Source organism: Alosa pseudoharengus, unplaced genomic scaffold (assembly GCF_046254945.1).
Source record: "Alosa pseudoharengus isolate Yale_2024_CS ecotype anadromous, Long Island Sound unplaced genomic scaffold, YU_APseudo_1.1 YU_APseudo_1.1_scf_6, whole genome shotgun sequence".
Taxonomy (NCBI): Eukaryota; Metazoa; Chordata; class Actinopteri; order Clupeiformes; family Clupeidae; genus Alosa; species Alosa pseudoharengus.
The window spans coordinates 11,472,572-11,497,231 of record NW_027468848.1 but is presented as its reverse complement, the minus strand read 5'-3'; the positions used below and the strand labels follow the sequence as shown (position 1 = coordinate 11,497,231).

Genomic DNA, 24,660 nt, shown 5'->3' with positions numbered 1-24,660 from the left:
AAAAACAAAACAGTAACCCCACCCCTCCATAAAAACACACCTCACGTTACATGCTCCAACCGCCATGTCTGTTTAATAAGGAAGAAGAGAAGGGCAGAAAGCTGTGTATTTTGTAAAGCTGTGTAAAACTATGTATTTATTCACTGCATTTCACAAGGGATTTGAAACAGTGTACAAAGTGCACAGCTTTAGTTTAATGCGTCTCAATTTTTTGACACACAAAAAATATACAGTAGGCCTATGTCTCTCAAAGAATAACAAACATTTATTTTTCTAATTGCATAGTTCAGTTTCTAGACATGTTCCTGCAGGACGCAGTGGCTAGTAAGGTAAAGATTTTAACAAAAATGTTGATATTTAGTGGCAGTGTATTGATAACGTTTCGCAAAAAGAAGTCATAATGATATATTGCCATATTGATATTTTGTCCCACTCCTAATATGCGTACACACACACAACCTTAATCAATTCATCCACCATATCAGCGATTTCCCCTAACACCTTTAAAGTTCCATAGTGTAATTATGTAAGACATGTGGCCTAGTAGAACATGTCCTTTTATAAATGCAACCTGGATCCTTAGTCTACCTACCTCAATCCTACTGAGGGAGTCCTGCTCCAAGTCTATATGATTATAAGGATGTTTAATGTGTCTCTGCCAACCTTAGACATGTTCACTAGTGGTTTTGAGTTCAGGTTTTTGCTTGACCTCATATTCAAACGATATCAAACAGCTAATGCTGCAATATTCATTTTTTTTTTCATTTTGTCACTAAACCCTGATACATACTGTATCCTCTTGTAGCTAGTTCTGTGAGAAGCTTTGAACAAACCGCTTTCAAACAGCCATATTCTTACTGTAGTTACTGTGCCAGGCCGACGCTGCAAATAGGATTATGCCCTTAATGTCCCGTAATTTCTAAGAAATTAGAAATTAGAAATAATAAAACAAATCTCCCACAGCAGTCTACCCGCCATTAAGTGTCCTTTTCTTCAAGGGTGTCTGGGTTTTGCAGAGTGTGTAGACGCCTGGGTTTCATTAATGTGTGTGTGTGTGTGTGTGTTTGTGTGTGTGTGTGTGTGTGTGTGTGTGTCAGAATGTGTGTCTGTGGCTTGGATAAACTTTTCTGCAGGCTACATACATTCTCAGGAGGTTTTCGCTTCTTTTGAAGGGTTGGGGGATGGGGAGCATATGATTTAAATATATATATATTCTTATCTCTACCATTCATTTGAAAACTGCAACATTAGGATATACGGTTCAGTAGATGCTGATCTCTCTGATTGAACATAAATGTTCTTGAGCCTTCTCAACAAACTGAGAGTCCAAAAGAGAAAATGTACTCTCTCTCTCACACACACACACACACACACAAACACACACAGGAAGACTCATAGCTCAAATATTGCACACACCTACAGTATATGAAGCACGCACAAAAACACACGATAGATTGTACAACTACTGAACTGGCACAGAGATTGAACATCTCTGTCCAACCATTCTCTATAAAAAAAAAAAAAAACAGGCATCAGCAGAGAGCCAGGCAGGCGACAGGCACTGACGGGCAAACAGGCGGATGGAAGCAATGTGTCAGTGTCATGGTCAGACTGATCCTGCCGACGCTGACGATAAAGCAGAGCTGATGCGTGGTGCGCTGACTCAGAGATCCAAGACTGGGGTCGTCCGTCTCCCGGTGATCACACAGCCGGTTCTGCCAGGGCGCACTCGAACCAAAAATCACGGTGCCGTGCGCACAGTGCAGAGGCGAAACTCCACAGAGCATGAATCCCCATCACATCACATCGCCACCGCGTCGCTATAGCAACGAGCCACCTGGACTCAGGGAAGCCCTGGCCGCCCGCATTTGAGTGTTTTCCGTCAGGCAAGGGAGGGAACACACTGCGCAGTTCACGACATCCAGCTAACCACACAGTCTTCTGTGCCAACGCTGAACTAACAGAATGTAATAAAGGCGTGGGATTTTGCTGTAGCCTATTCTTGGCTTCTAAAAGCCTATGATGGATATAAAATAGCATGGGCTTAAACAGATAAGGAGGGTTAAGGATGTTGGCTCTTCTATGAATCAACCGACGCAGCACACAATGTATAGCCTATCCGAGCTATGTAATCTGTGAGTAGAGATTAAGTGGTCTATTGACAGGATGGTATGATGCAATATTAACTAAGAAAAACTTGTTTACAAGAGCGAAAATGTGGAATCAAACTCATGGGCAGACAGTTATTTGGGAGCTTCGGGCGCTGTCAGGAATGTTGTATTGTTTGGCAGGAGAGTCTGCCAGGTCCGTCTTCTCTGTTTTACCTACTTGTGGTAGCTAGTTAGCTGGAAAGTCTCACGCACACACACCAATACCTGATGTTACCAATTTGGTGAACACGTTTTAACATTTCCCTGCCAAGAACCTTGGAAACATGAAACAAAGTCGCAGTTTTCCGTGTTTTAATCAGCTTCGGCTGTCTGCGAGTATAGACCCAGCTCTGTTGTCGCAATGCTATAGCCTACCATGCAAGAACTGCTCCAATTTTACAAGTCATTCCCCCAACCGGGCAGTGGCTAGGCCCGTGGCTATAAACAGCCCCACTACGTAGGCTACTGCGTTGTTGACAGCCCCACCAGAGTGACGCAGGGAGACAGTATGCGGACTGAAGCGGGGTCTATCAGACCGGGAGAGTAATCCGTGTCGATCTCTTACCTGCAGATGTTCTTGAAATCTTATAGGGAGAATCTGTGACATCCTGCAGCACTTTGAGTCTCCGTAGATGAGTGAAAGAAAGCGTTACAGGGGAGGGGGACGCGGAACGGGGGAACCGTCTTCTTGTGCAGTGTAGGAGCAAAAGACCCGTTAGACGAAAGAAATTCAGGGTATCAATCAATAACTGTGGCTGGCTCACGCCGCTGTGCCGTTGTCGCACTCCCGTTTCTCTCTCTCTATCTCTTGGTCAGACCCTCCCCCTTAAAACAACAGAGAGAGACACACACACACACACACACGCGCTCGCAAACACACACTCAACGCTTCCGCCCTGCGAAGTAGACCCCAACTAACCAACTTCGCAATCGGGCTACCTCTCCCACCAGTTAAGAAAAACAGAACAGTTGTAGTCTAGCTGGCTAAGCGTTACGTGGTCAAGCAGCTCAAACTCTGACATGACGGTCGGTGGACTAAAATCTCGTTTGGCTACTTCGCGCTTGTTCGGACAAAGATAGGGTGAAATCTCCTGAGGCTCCCCTTAGAAACCCATTCGCAGTTTTCACCGTTCTGCTATTTTAACCGAGCCATAGTTCAGGACTGGGTCAACTCATTTATCTCTGAAAATAGCAGCATAAATAAATAGCCTACATATTACAACAGCAATAACAGTAGAAATACATGCGTTGAAAATATTAAAATATTTGTCTATAAAGTGAAAAGAAAACAGTAGGTCTACCTGTGTCCACTCTCACTGCATTTATTCAAAACATCCCCATAAAGCAGAACGTGAGAAATGCATCGGATAATATGTAAGACTCAACTCAACTTACTAATTCACTACAAATACAGTTTATTGGAAATGAATGGAATACGTAGTGTGAATATCTCTGCAAGTGTGTGTGTGTGTGTGTGTGTGTGTGTGTGTGTGCGTGTGTGTGTGTATGCATGTGTGAGTCTGTCTGTGTGTGTGTGTGTGTGTGTGTGTGTGTGTGTGTGTGTGTGCGCGCGTGTGTGTGTGTGTTTATGCATGTGTGAGTCTGTGTGTGTGCGTTCACGCCTTATACCTTAATTTGTATGTGTGTGTGTGTGTGTGTCATTATCGGGCTGCCTGTGTGAGGTAGGTAGTGTGCTTGGCCTGACTCTGTCTGTCGATCAGCAGAAGGGGGTTATTCTTGTGGTGAGAGATGATCTCCTGCAGGCCTGAAAAAACCTGACAAATGCAGATACACAGACACAGAGAGAGAGAAAGAGAGAGAGAGAGAGAGGTGATTATCTTAGTGTTACAGTAATATGCTTATCTCATGTGCTGTGTATTTATATTTTTAAATGTTTATATGTATTCCCCTTCCTTATCTATATATATTTATATTTACCCCCTTTCCTTATCTATCTATCTATCTATCTATCTATCTATCTATCTATCTATTTGTATGTATCCCTCTTCTTTATTATTTACCCCTCTTCCTTACCTATATATATATTTATTTTTACTCTCCTTTCTCCACTCTTTGCTATTGTTCTCTATGTTGCTCCTTCTATGTCAGAGCCATTCTGGCGCCATGTCCCTTGGCTGTTTGTCTGTTGTATTTGCAGTCTCTTGTGCAAATTCTGATTACAGTAAAATGTGCTTCATTGACATGGCCGACTTGGCCGTTTGGTTGATGTGTTGCGGTTAAGAACAACAACAACACGATATAACAAGTGCATTATAGGAGGGAAAATACAGTAATATAGTGTTTATGGTGTGAATATATAGGGTTACTCTTATCGACATAAGAGTGACATGACACTGTCATGAACGTGTCATAAACAAGTCATAAATGTTTATGACATAACGCTTCTGTTATTAAATGACATTTGGTTTTTGTCATATTAACAAGTTAGGGTTAGCGGTTAGGGTTAGGGTTCATGTGCTCATGACAGTGTCATGTCAGTCTTATGTCGATACTGTCAAGTAAAGTGTTACCGAATATAGTAATGTGAATATAAAATGAATCTATGCTACCTCTGCCACAACATGTGTTACTGTATGTCTGATAGGATATTCACCACCATCTTGTGTTATGTCTGATAGGATATACAGCGCCATCTTGTTGTTTCTCACCTCATCGTTCTTCTTGCCCTCTTTGCCCAGCGCGTAGCCATTGGTCTCCTCTATGAAGCGCACGGGGATGTTGTACACCTTCTGCCTGTACAGCACCACCAGGGTGTACGGCTGACGGGAGTTCTGGGCTGAGCTCCGCCGCACCAAGAATGCCCCATCCTGCAGGCACAGACACAAATGTATACACACACTTGTAACTATGGTGTGTGTGTGTGTCTGTCTGTCTGTCTGTCTGTCTGACAGTCTGTGTGTGTGTGTGTGTGTGTCTGTCTGTCTGTCTGTCTGTCTGTCTGTCAATCTGTGTGTGTGTGTGTGTGTGTGTGTGTGTGTGTGTGTGTGTGTGTGTCTGTCTGTCTGTGTGTGTGTGTGTGTGTCTGTCTGTGTGTGTGTGTGTGTGTGTGTAAGTGAGAGAGAAAGACCTTGCTGATCCTCAGTAGTAGGTCTTCAGCGGTCTTACGATCACAGTTTCCAGCAAACCATTCCCTGCCTTCCAGACTGCTCTCCTGGGAAATTAATGAGAAATGTGAATCACCATTATCTGACTAATCACACACACACACACACACACACACACACACACACACACACACACAGACAGACAGACAGTCAGACAGACACACACACGCGCACACACACACACACACACACGCAGAAACACACACAAATTCCACATTCTCACAGACAGTCACACATACACACCCATGCTGTGTGTATGTACCTCACTTTCTGTTGCTGATACAGCTTGTGCACTTGGATGGGGGGCTGGAGATTGGGTGGGGGGAGGAGGAGGACTGTAATATGCAGAATAATCATCATCATCATCATCATCATCATCACCACCATCATCATCATTATCTGTGTGTATGTGTATGTGTTTGTGTGTGTGTGTGTGTGTGTGTGTGTGTGTGTGTGTGTGTGTGTGTGTGTGTGTGTGTGTGTGTGTGTGTGTTACCAGGGTTTAGGCTCCTTGAATCCACTGGGCAGGGTAGGTTTGTGGACTGGGGTGGGTGGGGGCATTTTGGATGGAAAGGTGGATCTTCTTAATTCAGGAGGGGGGGCTGTGGAGGGGGGCAGAATTAAAGGGGGGGGGGGGTTCACACGCTAAAACTCCATCTTCTCTCAAACACACTCTCAGAAGTTAAAGTTACACCACATGCTATTTATGTGATATTAAGTATTTATAAACCATTAGCACAGAACTAGAAGATTCATTAGTGGATCGCAACTACAGGTAAAGGCACTCTAGTCAGTAGTTATGGTCTAGCAGTACTATCAACACTGCTCCTACAAGCAGGGAGGTGATAGAGAGGTTTCATTGTACATCAACATTGCTCCTACAAGCAGGGAGGTGATAGAGAGATTTAATTTTACATTATAGGTGCAGTCAGGGATCGGACGCCGTTTCAAGCCCATACATTCTTTTGTCTCATTCAGCAATCATTCACTAGCTGCCCATTCCTTGAGTACACTGTAGGCAGTCTAGGCTTTGAAAACTGGAAACAAACAAAGTGGGGACAGCATGTCCCCAAACAAAAACAAAACCCTGTGTGAAGTTTCTCTGGAAATACTGAAGGGAGGGGCAAACTACCTATCTTGTGTGTTTTGTTCTGTCCTCGGTTAAAACATAATGTACATTGTTTTAGACAAAAACATCTGCTAATAAATTTATATATAAAAACAAACATAAACAAATGCAACTTCCTGCACCCTCTGGCAGGGAGGTGCCCGAGAGGTGTCATTGGACAGGAGAGCAGAAGAGAGGAGGAGCTACCTGATGTGGTAGTGTGCATAGATATTAGAAAGCTAGATATCGCATCGGGCACGGGGTTCTATTAGGTGGCATACGTAAACGCGGCCGCCATATTGCTGGGGACAGCACGTTTACTGTCTATGGGGGAGTGACAGCAACACTTGTCGCAATCAGAGACACCTGTTTGATTTCCAATCAGAGTCACGTGTTTCTCAGTTGGCCTCTTGTTATTGTTTCCCCCTACCAAGATGGCGACTATATTTACGTTAAGTTCGGGAGCCCAATGCGGTATCTAGCTTTCTAATATCTATGGTAGTGTGCCCCTGTATACCCAGTACTTACTTGGTGCGTCTGCTACGCTGTAAAGGCGGTCCTAATCTACCTGTTTCCGGGGGCAAGGTGCGCCAGGATGGGGAGGCACAGTCCTCCTTACTGTGAGCTGTGTGATTTTCTGTGGCGTTTGAAGTAGGCCAGGTTTTAATTTTTGTTTTTTGTTACTGATAATTCTCATGTTAAAGGTGGATCAGACAGCGTGGCCGACTTAACAGGGAAGACTGCTGGTTTCCTGGGAGAGCGGTATGTTTTCTTTGTTTTCATGAATGTTGCTGGGCAATTCCACGGAAAATTTACTTTTTGTCACATCCATAACGCCAGTGAAATGCCTTGGCATTTGTATGATGTGAATGATAACATTAATTTTTTTTGCATTTTTTCCTCATGTACATGCCAAAAATAGCAAATGCTCAAATTTATGTAATCATTCACATCATACCATACCATCACATTTTATTGGCGTTATGGAGGATAATTTTCCATGGAATTGCCCTGCTACATAATCACGTAACCAAAGTGTGTGGGGTATTTACCTGGGCAGTAGAGGGGTTGGTGCGTGTTTCTTGTACAAGGATATAAGCATACAAGGAGGTTTATTTGTCACATGCAATACTAACGTAAAGCATGTAGTGAAATTTCGTTTGGTGTTCAGCTTTTTCTGTGCGAGTGTGAAGAAAGAAAGATCAAGAAATGTTTTGATAAATAGCAAGAGATGATAAAAAGTGCAGTGTGTACAGTCCATGTGCAAGTGTGTAAAAAAAAAAAAAACAGTTGTAATAGTTTTGTCCGTATTTTCGTGCAGGCTTATTGTATAATGTGTAGGTCGGCACAATCAGTTGATTCATAAAAATGATACTCGTGGTAATGCGGGAAAAATTTTTTTTTCTTGCAGATCTTTTGGTCCTGCACATCAGTACATCAAAACATGTTTGTTTTAGGCTTGTTGCGTTATATTTATTTTGTTTGTTTTAGGCTTGTTTCAGTATATTTAGTTTGCTTGCGAACTGCTCAAGGGTTCAGGTGTAACTTTTCTAGCTGGCCGGCTACGCATGGGGGATTTGGTGGGATCCACAGGATTTTCTTGTTTAGTTTTGTTTCTTTGTTTCTTTTTGTGTCGTCGTTTATGTCCGTGCAACCTAAAGCCAGCCAATAATCAGCCGGGAGGAAAGGCCGGGTTACCGTAAATAAGCTCTTCATTCACTGCGTGGTTTCCCGTGATAAATTGAAGTGTGATGTGCGAGCCTTGTGCAATATCTTAGGACACGATGTAGGAAAGTGGGTTGTGACAACAATCACTTTGCTTTGTTTGCTTATTCCTTAGTAGAGCTGTTGTGACTGTAATTAGTGTTTTTGTTCTGCAGCTGAGTAACAGCTATACCGGGTGGGCTGTGTTTTGGTCATTAATGGTTGTCATTACAGTGTTGTGTGTCGTTCATGTCTGTTGTAGGGCAATTCCGTGCAAAACTCTCATATCCATAACGCCAACACAATGCCATGGTATTTAGTTGGCGTTATGGACGTGACAGTTTTGCATGGAATTGCCCTGTACTTTTTGCTAAATTAAAAGAAATAAAAGTATTTATTTTTCATATGAGATATGCACTGATATCTAGTCTGTTTGTCCAAGAAAAAAACCCTGTAGCTATCAGAGCTCCCCTGTGCTCTAGGTTTAAACCCAGAGGTGGCGTAGTCTCTCTCTCTCTCTCCTTACAGAGGGTGTTATACTGAGAAAAAGAGACTTACCTGCTCTGATGTCACTGGAGGGAAGAGTACCCTGAGGACAACACAAAGAACAGCCATGAGGAATAAAAGGATTAGTCTCCATACATGTTACAAACACAAACACATGCACACACACACAGATGACCACCTATACACATCCAGCTCACTAGTATAAGTAAGTATAAGTATACTCTTTTGATCCTGTGAGGGAAATTTGGCATTTATCCCAATCCATAAATTAGTGAAACACACTCAGCACACAATGAACACAGAGTGAGGTGAAGCACACACAAATCCCGGCACAGTGAGCTGCCTGCTACAGCGGCGCTCGGTAAGCAGTGAGGGGTTAGGTGCCTTGCTCAAGGGCACTTCAGCCGTACCTACAGTACTGGTCGGGGTTCGAACTGGCAACCCCACGGCTGCCCTACTATACAACACAAAGAGCAGCCATGAGGGATTAAAGTCTCCTTACATGTCACAAACACAAACACATGCACACACACACAGATGACCACCTATACACATCCAGCTCACTATACAACAGAAAGAGCAGACATGAGGAATTAAAGGGTAAGTCCCCATACATGTCACCAGGGGTTCCCAAACTTTCAGCCCGCGGCCCCCAAAATAATGGTACCAGTGACTTGTGACCTCCACTATCCCCGGCGATGGTAAAAGTATACAAATGTTGCACACAATAGCGCAAACGCACTAATAGGCCTACAGTATCAAAACACAAGCATATTAACACAAAAGAACATAACAGCCTAACGACCATAATCAATTGAAAGGCTTTTATTTGAAATGTAAGTACTATTTTTATCTTTTGTTACAATTATGGCCAAAATATGCTATTTCTAATAATTGTAAAAAAACAAAAATATTTCTGAAAATCATCTTGTGGCCCCCGGGTGGTCCTGCACCCCACTTTGGGAACCACTACATGTCGTAAAACACTTATACACTTGCAACTACAGTAACACTTACAGATCTGGGAATGGGAGGCTTAGTCCTGCAAAGAGAGAGACAGAGAAAGAGAGAAAGACAAATGAATGAAAGACAGTGAGAAAGAATGAATGAATAAATGAATAAATGACTGAAATGAAAGAGACAATAAATTGTAACCGTTAGTCCTTGGGAACGCCTGAATGCAGGATTGGAAATTAACTTTTTCAAATGTGAATATTAACCAGCCACTGGCATACAACTGATCAACTCAATACAACTGAACTCACTCAATAGTAACTCATTACTATGTGTCTCAAATTTGCCAGCCACTGCAGTGTGATCCATGGACTCAATGCCTCATACAAACATTTGCATGTTTTGATATTTCGTTGCATCAAGATAGACTAGCACTGGATTAACATGTCTTAACAGAGTGGGTGGGGGGTCACCATGTTCTTACAGAGTGCTTTGGGATTCAAATATGAGATCACCACATTCCTACAGAGTGGGTAGCAGTTCACCACATTCTTACAGAGTGGGTGGGGGTTCAAATATGAGATGACCATGTTCTTACAGAGTGGGTGGGGGTTCAAATATGAGATGACCATGTTCTTACAGAGTGGGTGGGGGTTCACCGTGCTCTTACAGTACAGAGTGATCGGGGGTTCACGATGTTCTTACAGAATGATTGGGGGTTCAACATGTTCTTACAGAGTAATTGGGGGTTCAAATACGAGATCACGATTTTGCAGAGTGGGTGGGGGTTCACCATGTTCTTACAGAGTGGCTGGGGGTTCACCATGTTCTTACAGAGTGGGTGGGGGTTCACCATGTTCTTACAGAGTGGCTGGGGGTTCACCATGTTCTTACAGAGTGGCTGGGGGTTCACCATGTTCTTACAGAATGGGTGGGAGTTCAAATATGAGATCATCACGTTCTTACAGAGTGGCTGGGGGTTCACCATGTTCTTAAAGAGTGGCTGGGGGTTCACCATGTTCTTACAGAGTGGCTGGGGGTTCACCATGTTCTTACAGAGTGGCTGGGGGTTCACCATGTTCTTACAGAGTGGCTGGGGGTTCACCATGTTCTTAAAGAGTGGCTGGGGGTTCACCATGTTCTTACAGAGTGGCTGGGGGTTCACCATGTTCTTAAAGAGTGGCTGGGGGTTCACCATGTTCTTACAGAGTGGCTGGGGGTTCACCATGTTCTTAAAGAGTGGCTGGGGGTTCACCATGTTCTTACAGAGTGGCTGGGGGTTCACCATGTTCTTAAAGAGTGGGTGGGGGTTCACCATGTTCTTACAGAGTGGCTGGGGGTTCACCATGTTCTTACAGAGTGGCTGGGGGTTCACCATGTTCTTACAGAGTGGCTGGGAGTTCACCATGTTCTTACAGAGTGGCTGGGGGTTCACCATGTTCTTAAAGAGTGGCTGGGGGTTCACCATGTTCTTACAGAGTGGCTGGGGGTTCACCATGTTCTTACAGAGTGGGTGGGGGTTCACCATGTTCTTACAGAGTGGGTGGGGGTTCACCATGTTCTTAAAGAGTGGCTGGGGGTTCACCATGTTCTTAAAGAGTGGCTGGGGGTTCACCATGTTCTTACAGAGTGGCTGGGGGTTCACCATGTTCTTACAGAGTGGCTGGGGGTTCACCATGTTCTTAAAGAGTGGCTGGGGGTTCACCATGTTCTTAAAGAGTGGCTGGGGGTTCACCATGTTCTTACAGAGTGGCTGGGGGTTCACCATGTTCTTACAGAGTGGGTGGGGGTTCACCATGTTCTTACAGAGTGGGTGGGGGTTCACCATGTTCTTACAGAGTGGCTGGGGGTTCACCATGTTCTTACAGAGTGGGTGGGGGTTCACCATGTTCTTACAGAGTGGCTGGGGGTTCACCATGTTCTTACAGAGTGGCTGGGGGTTCACCATGTTCTTACAGAATGGGTGGGAGTTCAAATATGAGATCATCACGTTCTTACAGAGTGGCTGGGGGTTCACCATGTTCTTACAGAGTGGCTGGGGGTTCACCATGTTCTTACAGAGTGGCTGGGGGTTCACCATGTTCTTACAGAGTGGCTGGGGGTTCACCATGTTCTTACAGAGTGGGTGGGAGTTCACCATGTTCTTACAGAGTGGCTGGGGGTTCACCATGTTCTTACAGAGTGGGTGGGGGTTCACCATGTTCTTACAGAGTGGCTGGGGGTTCACCATGTTCTTACAGAGTGGGTGGGGGTTCACCATGTTCTTACAGAGTGGCTGGGGGTTCACCATGTTCTTACAGAGTGGGTGGGGGTTCACCATGTTCTTACAGAGTGGCTGGGGGTTCACCATGTTCTTACAGAGTGGCTGGGGGTTCACCATGTTCTTACAGAGTGGCTGGGGGTTCACCATGTTCTTACAGAATGGGTGGGAGTTCAAATATGAGATCATCACGTTCTTACAGAGTGGCTGGGGGTTCACCATGTTCTTACAGAGTGGGTGGGGGTTCACCATGTTCTTACAGAGTGGCTGGGGGTTCACCATGTTCTTACAGAGTGGGTGGGGGTTCACCATGTTCTTACAGAGTGGCTGGGGGTTCACCATGTTCTTACAGAGTGGGTGGGGGTTCTCGCCTGCTGGGTGGAGGCACAGCTGCTTTGTTGGTGGGTTTCCACGCTGCTGGTTCTCGCGGGGGTGGGGTCGACGCTGAAATACATGCAAACATTGTAGATTAGGCTACATTAATATATGTGTGTGTGTGTTTGTTTCTGTGTGTGTGTGTGATTCTTGCACCAATGTTTTGATGTTTCTTGTATCCTTAAACATGTAACAACTCATGATCGATTGCTTGAATGACTTTTATCTATGGGATTATTCAGAACGTTGGATTAAAGTCTAATTATAATCATATGTGATTGTAAGCAGCCTATCTTGCTTCTGGTGATTGATTGACACTTTGCACTGAAAGTGAACTATGGTAGCCTGGTAGCCATCTAGCTACCCTTCTGACTGGAATAGGCCTACATATTTTAATCGGCAAATCAGATACATACTGTACCATAGCCTATGCTTCTGGAGAAAGGAATGGCTTGGAAACAAAAGGTTATTTCTACAGAAATATCACAGTCGTTAGATAACGTTACTTTTCCTTATATCCATAGATAACTCTACCGCGCGGCCTTTTTATCTTGTGCTCGCTCAAAGCGTGTGTTATATCCTCACAATCCTCTCAACAAGACCAGAAAATTGCTAAACGTTTCAATAAGGACTGAGACACTCATATGTAGGCTATGCAGCTGAATTTGTCAGCTAAAAGTTTTTTCCCTCGTGGTTTAACTGATATGGGAACAGAAATCATGTTTTTAAAGCAAAATCCTGGAAAATATTCGGTGGGACAAACACCAGTTTTGAATATTGCATGGGACATATCCCACCTAATAACGTCTACTACTGACAGTATGAAGCAACTGTTAGTGTGTCGCCTTAGATTGTCTTTATCATTGTAAATTATAATGTTCCCTTTTACAAACAAATCTCAGCCACAGGGGGGCGCCAGTGTGGGTGTAATAGGTCATGCACGACAGACTTGCTTGCTGTATTGAGTGACATAAAAATTTTTTGAGTTCAATTGTTTGAGTTTTGTTTAATGTATTTATGAGTTGCCCATGTTAAACCTGACGGAGAGCTAGGAGGCGTGATGGCCTTCTGCTGGTGCTATGGAGACCCTCCACTCTCACTTACAGTGGAACACATACTGACAAACATGTCACACGGTTACCAGCATGTCACATAGCACACTTTCACAAGGTCCCCACCCATTCTCACTGACATTTCATCACCTTGGAATTATAAGCTTATATCTGCATGCTGAGCAAGTTTGAGATACTAACCTTCAACATTTTGCCATTCTAATCAACAAAACTAATATGTGGAACTATAGTCGCTTTAGATATTAAATGCATATAACCACAGGTCTTCCAAAGAACGTAATTATGAAAATGAAACAAACTTTTAATTCTTTTTTTCAAATTGGCTACGTCAATTCAAGTGGAAACTGTCTTACCCTGTCTTACAAAACCGTATCAATGAAGGAGTACAAGAGCTATTAATTTCATCAGACTGGCGTCTCATTCCCAAAGCTTTAAACAAATGTACTGAATTCTGTGACATTTCCAGAATTCCCATGACCATTGTACTGTAATACTGCGTTAGATGATATAAATACTATACAAAGACTTGACACAGGTTGATATTGCTAGTTTGGTTGGTGACAGAAATGTGTAATGCTACAAATGTGTGTGTGTGTGTGTGTGTGTGTGTGTGCGCGTCCGTGGTACACTAACCTGCTGCTGGTTCTAGGTATAGATCGTCTCCTTCACCCTACCGGGAGAGTAATTAATGTAACACACCTTAATATAACACACATACTGTATATATAGGAGTTGGCTATATGCATCCTCAAGAGCAACTTGATTGTAAAGTGGTCAAATGTACTACAGGACAGGAATTAATGTTTTCTCCTCCTCCTTACCAACACACACAGCATTCATTTCCAGAATTGTCCAAGATTTCCATACAATTTTCATACAGTAACAAGGGCATACAACACACACACACACACACACACACACACACACACACACACACACACACACACACACACACACACAAAAACCATTAGAAAGGAACTAACCTGTCCTTCATTTGGATCCAGATACACATCATCTGAGGGAAAAGCAAAGAATGTGTTAAATGTTTACATCCAGGGAATATCAAGTGCTATAGTCATGTTCATCTAAATGATGCACTGTGCCAAGCTTCTCTAAAGAAAGGTAAAGAAAACACTGTGTACAATGTTATTGAATACAAATCAACTCATATTTGATGAAAACTCAGGGAGCATAAGTTATTTGACTATTTGGATGTTAGTTTCTTCATGCAGTATGTGTGTGTGTGTGTGTGTGTATATGTGCTTCACCTTCTTCATGAGGAGTAGCTACAGGAGGGGGTCTGGCTGGCGGGGGGGCTGACTTTCTGGGTCCGGATGATTTTTTCCCAGGCTTCTCCTTCCGATCGATCTCAGGTGCTGGGCAAATAGAGAGACAAACAAACACACCATTAACTGCAGTGTCACTTACTGTAATATCTTAACACAGCATAATTAATTGGTTAATAAACAGCTGATTGTTGTCCAAATGTTGGTAAAGGATTGTGTGCATGCAGGTGTATGTGTGTGTGTTTGTGTGTGTGTGTGTGTGCGTGTGTGTGTGTGTGTGTGTGTGTGTGTGTGTGTGTAAAGGAAGACTGCTCACGTTTGATATTGGGGTCGATGTAAAAATCTTCAGGTTCTACAGGAACTGACACTGGTTTCTATGGTAGAGTGGAAAAATGAGAGAGAGAGAGAGATGAGATTGCTTTTCATTCCATTTAATTTATTATACAGGGAAATATTAAAAGTAACATAACAGTCAGAGATGGGCCTGACTCAGTTAAAACTGGTTTACAACAGGTTCCTGTTCTGCAGCAGAGAAAAGGTTTATAATCACATCATGACATAAAAACAGAACAAAACATAGCAGAGATGTGTAGGAATAAAGACAATGCAGACAGCTACACAGACCTTCAGAGACGTGTAGGAATAAAGACAATGCAGACGGCTACACAGACATTCAGAGACGTGTAGGAATAAAGACAATGCAGACAGCTACACAAACATTCAGAGAGGAGAGGACTTCAGAGGTATGAAATGACCAGACTGTATGTGTACGGCTGGTGTAGACTGCTGGTGTAATTGTCTAATGAAAAGTGTTTGTATGACTTTTTAAAATGTGCCAGATGCTAATGTTTTAGTGTGTGTGTGTGTGTGTGTGTTTGAATTTTTTTTTTATCTCTGATTAAACCTGGTACTGAAATGTGAAATTTAAATAATGAGGATCAGAGGCGAGTTCAGAGTTCAGAACCTCAGGATTAGAATCAGAAAGAAAAAATACATATTATCAGTGTAACAAAATAACAAAAATATCATCAGCGTACAGCAGGTAGTCTGAGGACGTAAGTAGACAGACAGGTGGCAGTTTGCCGCTTGTAAAACACATGGTGCTGTATTTTTTAATAAAAACGTGAATGGCTTTGGGTGCTTTTCCGCTTAGAGCTAAACTTTTTTTCAATTGGAGGCGCTCAGGGCACCTCTGCATAAATACGAGGCACAAGAGGCATACAAAACACGAGGCACCCAGTATGTTTAAGCGGCACGCAAAAAAAACACTTACTGCCAATACAAACAACTGAAAGAAGAGTCTCCTCACTGCAGTCTAATCGCACATAAGGGAGACCGCTGATGTACAAAAAAAGTAAAGGACCCAGAATGCTACCTTGTGGAACTCCCATATTACAAACAAAGGGGTGAGATATTACATGACCAATTATAACAACTTTGGAACCTGTTAATTATGTAAAAAACATTTTTATCATTGAGTGAGAGAGTTTTTTTTAGCAGGATCTGATGATTTACTGTATCAAAGACGTTTGTATAATTTGTTTCTTTTAAGATGTTTAAAATGTCAGTGAGTTAGATGAACTTGAACTGGAATCAGACACAAGAGACAAAGAGACTGTGTGATCAAAGATAGGCATACTGATAGTCACACATACAGGCAGACTTTCAGACAGGTATACTGATGGTCACCTAAAGAGGCAGACTTTCAGACAGGCATACTGATGATCACACAGACACTGGCAGACTTTCAGACAGGCATACTGATGGGCAACATTCAGGCAGACTTTCAGACAGGCATAGTGATGGGCAACATACTGTACAGGCAGACTTTTAGATGGGCATACTGATGATCACAGAGACACTGGCAGACTTTTAGATAGGGATACTGATGGGCAGACATACAGGCAGACTTTCAGACAGGCAGTAGTATTCAAGTATTCAGAGAAATAAACAGACAAACAGATGAAAAACCTCACGGTGATGGGGGGGGGGGGGGGTGTATATGATATTAGAGAGGGTCTGGTGGTGTCCTCCCACGAGAGATTTGTTATGTAATTTACATTACATTACAATATTATTATAGATTATTATTACAATCCCCCCAGATGTTTTCATGTGTATAATAGTTTTTGTGTCACACCCACCCACCCACCCCCCCACACACACACACACACACACAGACTGACCAGCTGACTGAAGGACACACTCACTGCATTTTTGCTCTTAGTAGGCCGAGGGGGTGGAGCTGCCTGTCTTGTTGGGACCACAGGGTTGGACGCTCTGCCGGTGAAGCCTCCATCTTCAAGCGCGTGCACACACACACACACACACACACACACACACACACACACACACACACACACACACACACACACACACACACACACACACACACACACATTATTGTTATGTTATGAACTCTTCTGGTCAGAGGTGAAAATCTCACTGTGCGGTGTTGAAAGGTGAAAGGTGAAAGTACCCAGGTAGACATTCTCCTCTGGTGGACGGGTTGGCATCTTCACCGCCGGCCGCTCACAAGGAGGAGCCTCGTATGTGTCTCCATCCTCATCCTGAACACAAAACACACACACACACACACACACACACACACACACACACACACACACACACACACACACACACGTCAGGTAGTACTGTAGTGTGGATGTGTGGGGTAGAAGTGAGAAGTGTTCGTAAACATGAAACCAGACATTAACATTCTCTGGTGTGTGTGTGTGTGTCTGTGTGAGTGTGTGTGTGAGAGAGAGAGGGAGACAGAGAGAGAGGGAGAGAGAGAGAGAGAGAGAGAGAGAGAGACAATGAATTCTTGTGTTTGAATGAATTCAGTTACTCACAAATTCATCTTCCGGCCAGCCATAGCCAGAATTATTTTCTAAAAGGAAATAGATAGATTTGGTTACATGCAAAGAAAACCAATACCCACTCTCTTCACAAACACATAGAAACACACACACACACACTCATGGCTGCATCAGTAGCTATCTGCTCCGGATTGCCAGGTTGCCACTAATCAAAGTCTGATTCAGTGTAGTCCACGTGAGATGGAATGACCAACACCATCTCCCATCAGCCTGGAAGGATACTTAAACTCTAGCTATTTCCTTGTCTAGTCAGAGCAGGTGATGGATCTTTAGGTGAAGTCATGTTGTCTCTCCCTTGATGCGCATCATTGTAAATAAACTCTGTTCCTGATTTTTCATACTATTGATCTGACTGGGTCTCTATTCATCTGTGATATGGTGTTTACAAACGGAAGTTCGGGAGGAGCGTGACGGAATTTGCCACGCCTCCTTCTTCAATCAGTCAGGTTATTTATTCGCAGTCTACCTGCCGAAGTTGCAGCATCGGAGTTACTCTGCTCGCAACCCACCACCTCCCCTTACGCCTCCCGTCTTCCATAGTTAAAGAATAAGGGGGTGTATGGTGGAATCCTGCCCGAATCCTGCCTGCGCAGTCAACTCCTGCACGATTCCGCGAAGCCCTTCAGGACCATGGCCAGAGACCTCGCCAAACATGCTTTTCTATTATGCTTTTATGCATTATGCTTTTATGTCTTTATGCAAATTCAGGAATGTGAACTAGTGAAATCAACATTACCATCACCGTGCATACAACCACACACCATGCAACATATTGTGGCTTTATCACAAACAGCAGGTTTGACAAATAGCCTCTGAGAAGCCTGGCTCTGCGTAATCCTGTGTGCCAGTGTGACATTCTCAAGGAGAGAAGTGCCACACACTCCCGAGTTACACATATAAGTCTTTAATGTGACACATTACATCACATTAAAGACTTATATGTGTAACTCGGGAGTGTGCGGCACTTCTCTCCTTTTGCAAGTGTTTTACTGGTTGCCAGCACCTCCTTTTCTGGTGTGCGTTTTGCACCTCCATTCACCAGTGTGACATTCAGCCATCAGATAGCAGGATGGGATAAGATCAGCGCTCACTGCTGACACCAGACACACACCAGAGACTAGAGACCAAAGACCACAGCCCTGCCTTCATGTGTACATGCTGGCCAACCAAGTCACTTATTGGAGAGACAGAGAGACAGGGGAAGGAGAAAGAGAGATGAAGTAGAGAAAGTGCATGAGAAAGAGAGAGGGAGTAGAGAGAGACAGAGAGAGAGGAAGTAGAGAAAGCACAGGAGAAAGAGGGAGTAGAGACAGAGAGAGAGAGAGAGAGAGAGAGAGAGAGTTTTTCCCACTGTCATTATTTTTATTATCACTACTATTATTATCACAACTACTGTTATTATTTTTATACAGCACTGCTTTGGCAACACTGTAAAAGAACAGTCATGCTAATAAAGCCAATTGAATTGAGATAAAGAGAGAGAGAGAGAGAGAGAGATCATACATCCATTCTGACCTACCGATTCTCTTAGGGGGAGCAGGAGGAGCACTGTGCCTGCAGGAGAGAGATAGAGGGAGGGAGAGGAAGAGAGTTAGACAGAGAGAGGGGGTGGAGGAAAAGAGAGAGAGAGATTTAGACAGAGAAAGAGAGGAAGAGATGGGGAGAGACAAGGCGAGGGAGGAGCGTAGAAAGAGAGGAAGAGAGACAGGGTGAGAGAAGGGAGGGAGGGAGGGAGAAAGAGAGGAAGCAAGAATAGAGAAATGGAGAGAATGACAGAGAGAGAGAGGGAGGAAGAGAAAGAGACAGCATAGACAAAGAGGGGAGTAAGAAGAAAGGAGAGGAAAACACAAAAGAAAAGGATAGAGGCAGGAGACAGAGGATATATAGATATAAAATGAGACAGAGAGAGGGATGAAGAGAGAAGAATGATGAAAAGGTGGAGAGTGATGGGAGAGAGAGATGTCAGGAATGTGAATGTGCACTTCAGAACAGATTGCATTTTCAATTTCAATCCACTACATTTAACCACATAAACACATATGTAAATGCATGGTTTAAATACACATATACATTGTTTAAATACATAAATACATATTCAAATGAATGCTTTAAATAAGAGAGAAAAAACAGTTCCACTTACTTTTTAAACTTGTCAAAGAAACTCTGTCGGAAAGGAAAATGTGTGAATTAAAATGCGATAAATGTGCAAAAACACCCCACACAAGCTCTCTCTCTCTTTCTCTCTCTCTCTCTCTCTCACACACACACAGTGAAAGATCATTCTCATCCTGACTTCCACTTACATAACACTGACAGTGAAAGATTAAAGACTGCTTTGCATATAAAACTGTTCAGCACAGCCACTTCCAGTGTAGAGGACAGACTCAAGTTAACATTGTCTTGTATGATCAGACATGCATGAGCATATTCAACTTTACTGGTGAAGCCAGTAAAGTTTTGGTCTAAAAGTTAGCAAGCGACAACCTGACAAACATGTAAACAATAACACAAAACAACATACGACAACAAACAACAAGTAAACATTTCATCACATGATGGTGTGTGTGTGTGTGTGTGTGTGACACAAAAACTATTATGCAACCCGTGTCAACAGCCAAAGATATCAATAATAAAAAAGGACATATAAAAAATAGATCATTGCCATTAGATTATCTATTTTGTGGTATAAAAGACAACATTCAGTTTCTTTAAACAAATATATCTGGGATCTTCCGACCACAATCCAACTCCAATTTCTGTGTCAGCCTGAAAGTAACTTTCCCTTTTTTTTATCACACATTACTGATCTGTGGGAGATTGTGGGCTACATTGTGTGTGCATGGTGTGTGTGTGTGTGTGTGTGTGTGTGTGTGTTTGTGTTTGTGTGTGTGTGTGTTTGTGCGTGTGTGTGTTTATGCATGCGTCTGTGTGTGTGTCTGTCCGAGTGTGTGTGTGTGTGTTTGTGCCTGCATCTGTGCATGTTTATGTGTCTATATGTCTGTGCGTTAGTGTGTGTGTGTGTGTGTGTGTGTGTGTGTGTGTGTGTGTGTGTGTGTGTGTGTGTGTGTGTGTGTGTGTGTGTGTGTGTGTGTGTGTGTGTGTGTGTGTGTGTGTGTGTGCGTGTGTGTGTGTATGCCCGTGCATATTTGCCAGTGTGGTCATTACTGTAAACTGAAAGGCTGTCGGCTGGCAAAAGCAGAAGCTGGCTTATTTTCTCACAGGCCCACTTCCTGGTCCCAAAGTCACAATGTATGTAAATGACCTGCAGAAACAGCTGGGGCGCCACTGCTTGGTCAAGGAGCAGAGGAGCTCACTGCACTGAACCTGACCCGGAACCCTCTCACTCTCTTTTCCTCTCAAACATGGCTGTCCCCTCACAAACAAGGGGTCAACTCAGGTCAAAGGCAAGTGCGTGTGTGTGTGTGTGTGTGTGCCTGTGTGTGTGTGTGTTAAATCTGAAAGGGGACAGCATATATTAATGAAGATGTGAGATGGGGACATAAAGATACATCATCATCAGTGGGAACGAGCTGTTGGTAGTAGGTGCCCCAGGTAGATCACAGTTACTGTAGAAACAACACACACACACACACACACACACACACACACACAAATAGACCCAGCCCTGCTGGAATTGCAATCCACCAAGTAAATGTTTCTTTCTCTGATACTGAACATCAGGCTTTGACGGCCAAGCAGAAACTAAAGTAACTCTACCTTCCCCCATAATGATCTCTTCCTCATTCTGTCACACACACGCAAAGGGAGTTACTGTAAAACTGCGTTGTGAATACAAACACAGCGCTGCTAGTTTAACCTCCATCAAACAACCTGTTGGCAAACTTGCATCTCTTCGTCCTTCACAACGACGGTTCAGTCAGATAGGACATAACAACGGCGTTGTTCCTTTTCGAGCCGTAAGAGGAAAAGGAAGCATTCCTATGACAACTTTGTCCGGGCTTATCAGATTTTTTTTTCCAGAGCGCATCGTTATTTGTTGGTGAAGAGTGGGTAAACGCGGTAAGTTTTATTGTGTGTCAACAACTGAAAGCTCGCCCTCTACAACTAGCCGATACCAATATAATCTGTACTCATGTGTGCGTCGTCGACGAGCATTACAGCTCATTAGGCTACTAAAAATGTTCCTCCTGCATACTGAAATCCTGCATGGATGCCACAATCTACGATGTAAACTTTTTGCATGAAAATAACGGTTTTTAGGAAACAATGTAGCCTAATTTGTTTCCGAAAGTATTTTACACGGCAGTTTATATTTCAAAAATCAAATACTACGGTTAGCCTACATCACTTGCGTGGATTCACGACATAAGCCAACTAAAGTCACTAACATTAGGCTGCTACAACACAATCAGAACCTAAATATACTCTTAGTGATCCATCAAAGCGAAAGCAGTCTAGACCTAATGTTAAACAATAACAATTCTGAGGGGAATAAAGCAGCAATACTTTACCATGGTCAACGGTTCTTCAGATGTCTCAGTGATAGTCATGAGGAAATCCCGGAGCGGTCGAACTCCAATGCAAATACCACTGGGCACACCTGAACAGCGCGTTCTGAGCGCGCGCAAGTGCCCCTGCGCGCTCACCACGCAGGCTACTAGGCGTGTATGTGTTGGGGCAAGTGAGAGAAATAGCGTTCGATAGACAGAGAGAGAGAGGGAATGTCCGTTCATCCAATGCGAATTTGCATCTGCTTAGCTTACTGTCACTGTCGGCTCCACGTCCACCTGCTCCAAGTTTGTCCTCTGAGTCACACACAAAACCTTTATTCCTATTGATGAGGTTGCAAATGAACGCTAAGAGATAACATTATTTAGTGCCAGTATATTTAAATCGTCGCAGTGCCTTAAAACCGGGGGCTCCCCGTTTAATAAAGAAATGTCGTTTTGCATGTAACTAACGCGTGGGTGTCATTGAAACTGGTATGGGACCACCCTTTATGCCTACTGATCATTCACAAATAAGGCCTATGAAAAAAAAAAAAGTTATTTTCCATTTCGCCGATTATTGTGAAGGCTACTCCACACCTGTCCCCAGACATGCTAGGGATGGATTACTGCATGGGCCTACCAGGCCCAGGGGCCCAAGGAGGGGGCCCTGAAGCCCAAGCCATTGCATGGAATCATTGCCTCAATATCAACACATCAGGAAGTATGCTATGAATCTGATTGAATTAAAGTATTGGCCATTCCCAAAATGCACCAGAATACAGGAAATCACATCAAATAAATTAACCCCCCCCACCCCCGCAACAATTAGTGGGGGGCCCTTAATACATCAGGGGCCCGAAAGTTCATAATCCGTCCATGAGACACGCCATATACGAATTGCCATTATGTTTTGCAATTTCAGTGTGTGTGTGTGTGTGATAAGTGGTGCAATGTCGCCAACATTGTCTATTCCATAGGATCTCCACTAGATGGCAGCACAAACTTACTCTACAATTTAGGAGCTCTTACTATTGGTCATATGCCTTTGTAACTTTTGCTCAACAATGTTTCATGCTCTGAGAAAATATATTACTCAAGGTTCTCTTATAATTGATGTGTTTGTTTGGATTTTGTTTGGCTCGTAGATAAACACACAAACAGAACCTCTATGATTCTGCCTCCATCAGCAGGCTTATTTGCATGTGCAAAGCTGGTAGGTGTTAAACGCAGTGATGCCATTTGCATGAGCCAAATGAATAAGTCTAAATATAAGCACTATCTAAAATGGGAGCTGAGCTGAGGATCCTTGTTTGCCCTCTCATTACCTGTTTTCAAAAGAAAGAAGCTGTGCCATCTGAGACTGCAGGCTAGAATGCACAGGCATACAATGTACTTACACTCTTTTTCATCAGAAGCTTCTGCTTTTGGGTTTAGTTTTGGGTTTAGTGTAAAAGGCATTCAAGCTTGTGTGTTTGGGTGGGGGGGGGGTGCTTGTTTGTCTCTCTCTATGTCTCTTTCTCTCTCTGTGTTTGTGTGTGTGTGTGTGTGTGTGTGTGTGTGTGTGTGTGTGTGTTCGTTTGTTTATCTCTCTCAATGTCTCCCTCTCTTTCTCTCTCTCTGTGCGTGTGTGTTTGTGTGTTGGAGTGGTGTGTGTGACCTAACTTGTACAGTAAATCTCAGCCACTCAGGCTCCACAATATACTCTCTGTCAAAGGTCAACGGTTAAACTGACAGTCTCTTTCCCCTCAGTTCCCGGTCATCTGAGTCACTGCCCTTAAATGACTGGTTGTGTTCTATCATAGCACAGGCTGTTTTGTTCTTTGTGCACATTTATGAAACGTCTAAAACCCCAATAAATAGCTTTTAACAGAACTTAAAATGTGATTATTTGATACTTGACACATTCTAGGATGGTGATAATGTCAAAACTATCCATATTTTTAAACCATCAGACAATCAGGACCAGACAGAGTTTAATGCAGAACCCTGAGATACTCCAGAGGTCAAACCACACAACACCTGAATATATTTAGAAGAAAAAATCAGATGTCTATGTTCTTGTTTAAAGGAACACGCCACCCAATGTCAGTAGTAATATATGTTCTTACCTTAACTTTCACGAGTTGAGTCATACCTCTCCCGTGTCGGTACGTGCACTCAAACACTCTGGTGCGTGGCTGGACTGTGTTAGCATGTTGCTATGCTAGCGGGCTTTGACGGTTACTAAGCGTAGAAGTAATCAAAAACATCCACGTTTTCCAGACTTAAATACAGTTGCACGAGTAGTTGATAGAAATGCTACGGCCACGCAACATGAAACGTGACGATTTTCCAAGCGAATAAACCGGAGAACTACAATGTGTGGCGGAATAGCACTTGGGAGTACTTCGACCTAGCGTAGTAGTATTGTTAACACCTAGATCCTATCCACCACAGAGTTTAGAATCCATGCTGGATCGACCCTCAGCCTCTCCCTCCCCTCTGAGCGAGAGAGAGGCACACACACTAGAGATGCGCTGATGGGCTATTATTTCAACCATAACTGCATAGCAAAACTTATCATCCATCAGCCTGATGGATGATGCAGCGCTGCTGACGTGAGGCTAGAAAGCCCTTGCCTGTTCTAGAAAGACTGATCTAATGCAGCAAATATATTAAAAGGCTAAAGTCGTACATTGGCTATGTTGTAGCCTATCCCCAGAATATCAGCAGCAAACTCAGTCTCTGTCTCGCAAAACAGTCTCCAAATAAAACGCACATCGGCCTGTTGCCTATTCTGCCTGCT

At 43.4% G+C, this 24,660-nt stretch overlaps 2 protein-coding genes across 2 annotated transcripts in view; both read right to left on the bottom strand.

Annotated features, from left to right (window-relative positions):
• cltcl1 (clathrin, heavy chain-like 1) overlaps window positions 1-2,960 on the bottom strand; it is a 46,376-nt gene extending 43,416 nt beyond the window's left edge. Inside the window, exon 1 of the mRNA XM_076270069.1 lies at window positions 2,716-2,960. Within this exon, the coding sequence (XP_076126184.1) occupies window positions 2,716-2,757 (42 nt within the window). The 5' untranslated portion in view covers window positions 2,758-2,960. The remainder of the gene's footprint in view (window positions 1-2,715) is intronic.
• A 496-nt stretch (window positions 2,961-3,456) lies between these two features.
• LOC143106234 (SH2 domain-containing protein 6) lies at window positions 3,457-22,042 on the bottom strand. Its single transcript, XM_076270464.1, has 18 exons — window positions 21,897-22,042; window positions 19,565-19,587; window positions 18,944-18,978; window positions 17,398-17,435; window positions 17,022-17,112; window positions 16,753-16,841; window positions 14,859-14,916; window positions 14,525-14,632; window positions 14,240-14,271; window positions 13,890-13,926; window positions 12,159-12,252; window positions 9,612-9,636; window positions 8,646-8,676; window positions 5,772-5,877; window positions 5,538-5,610; window positions 5,239-5,322; window positions 4,820-4,978; window positions 3,457-3,925 (listed from the first exon to the last, which is right to left on the bottom strand). The coding sequence occupies exons 1-18, from the start codon at window positions 21,933-21,935 to the stop codon at window positions 3,812-3,814; spliced, it is 1,236 nt and encodes a 411-aa protein (XP_076126579.1). The 5' UTR covers window positions 21,936-22,042; the 3' UTR covers window positions 3,457-3,811.
• Window positions 22,043-24,660: the final 2,618 nt, after the last annotated feature.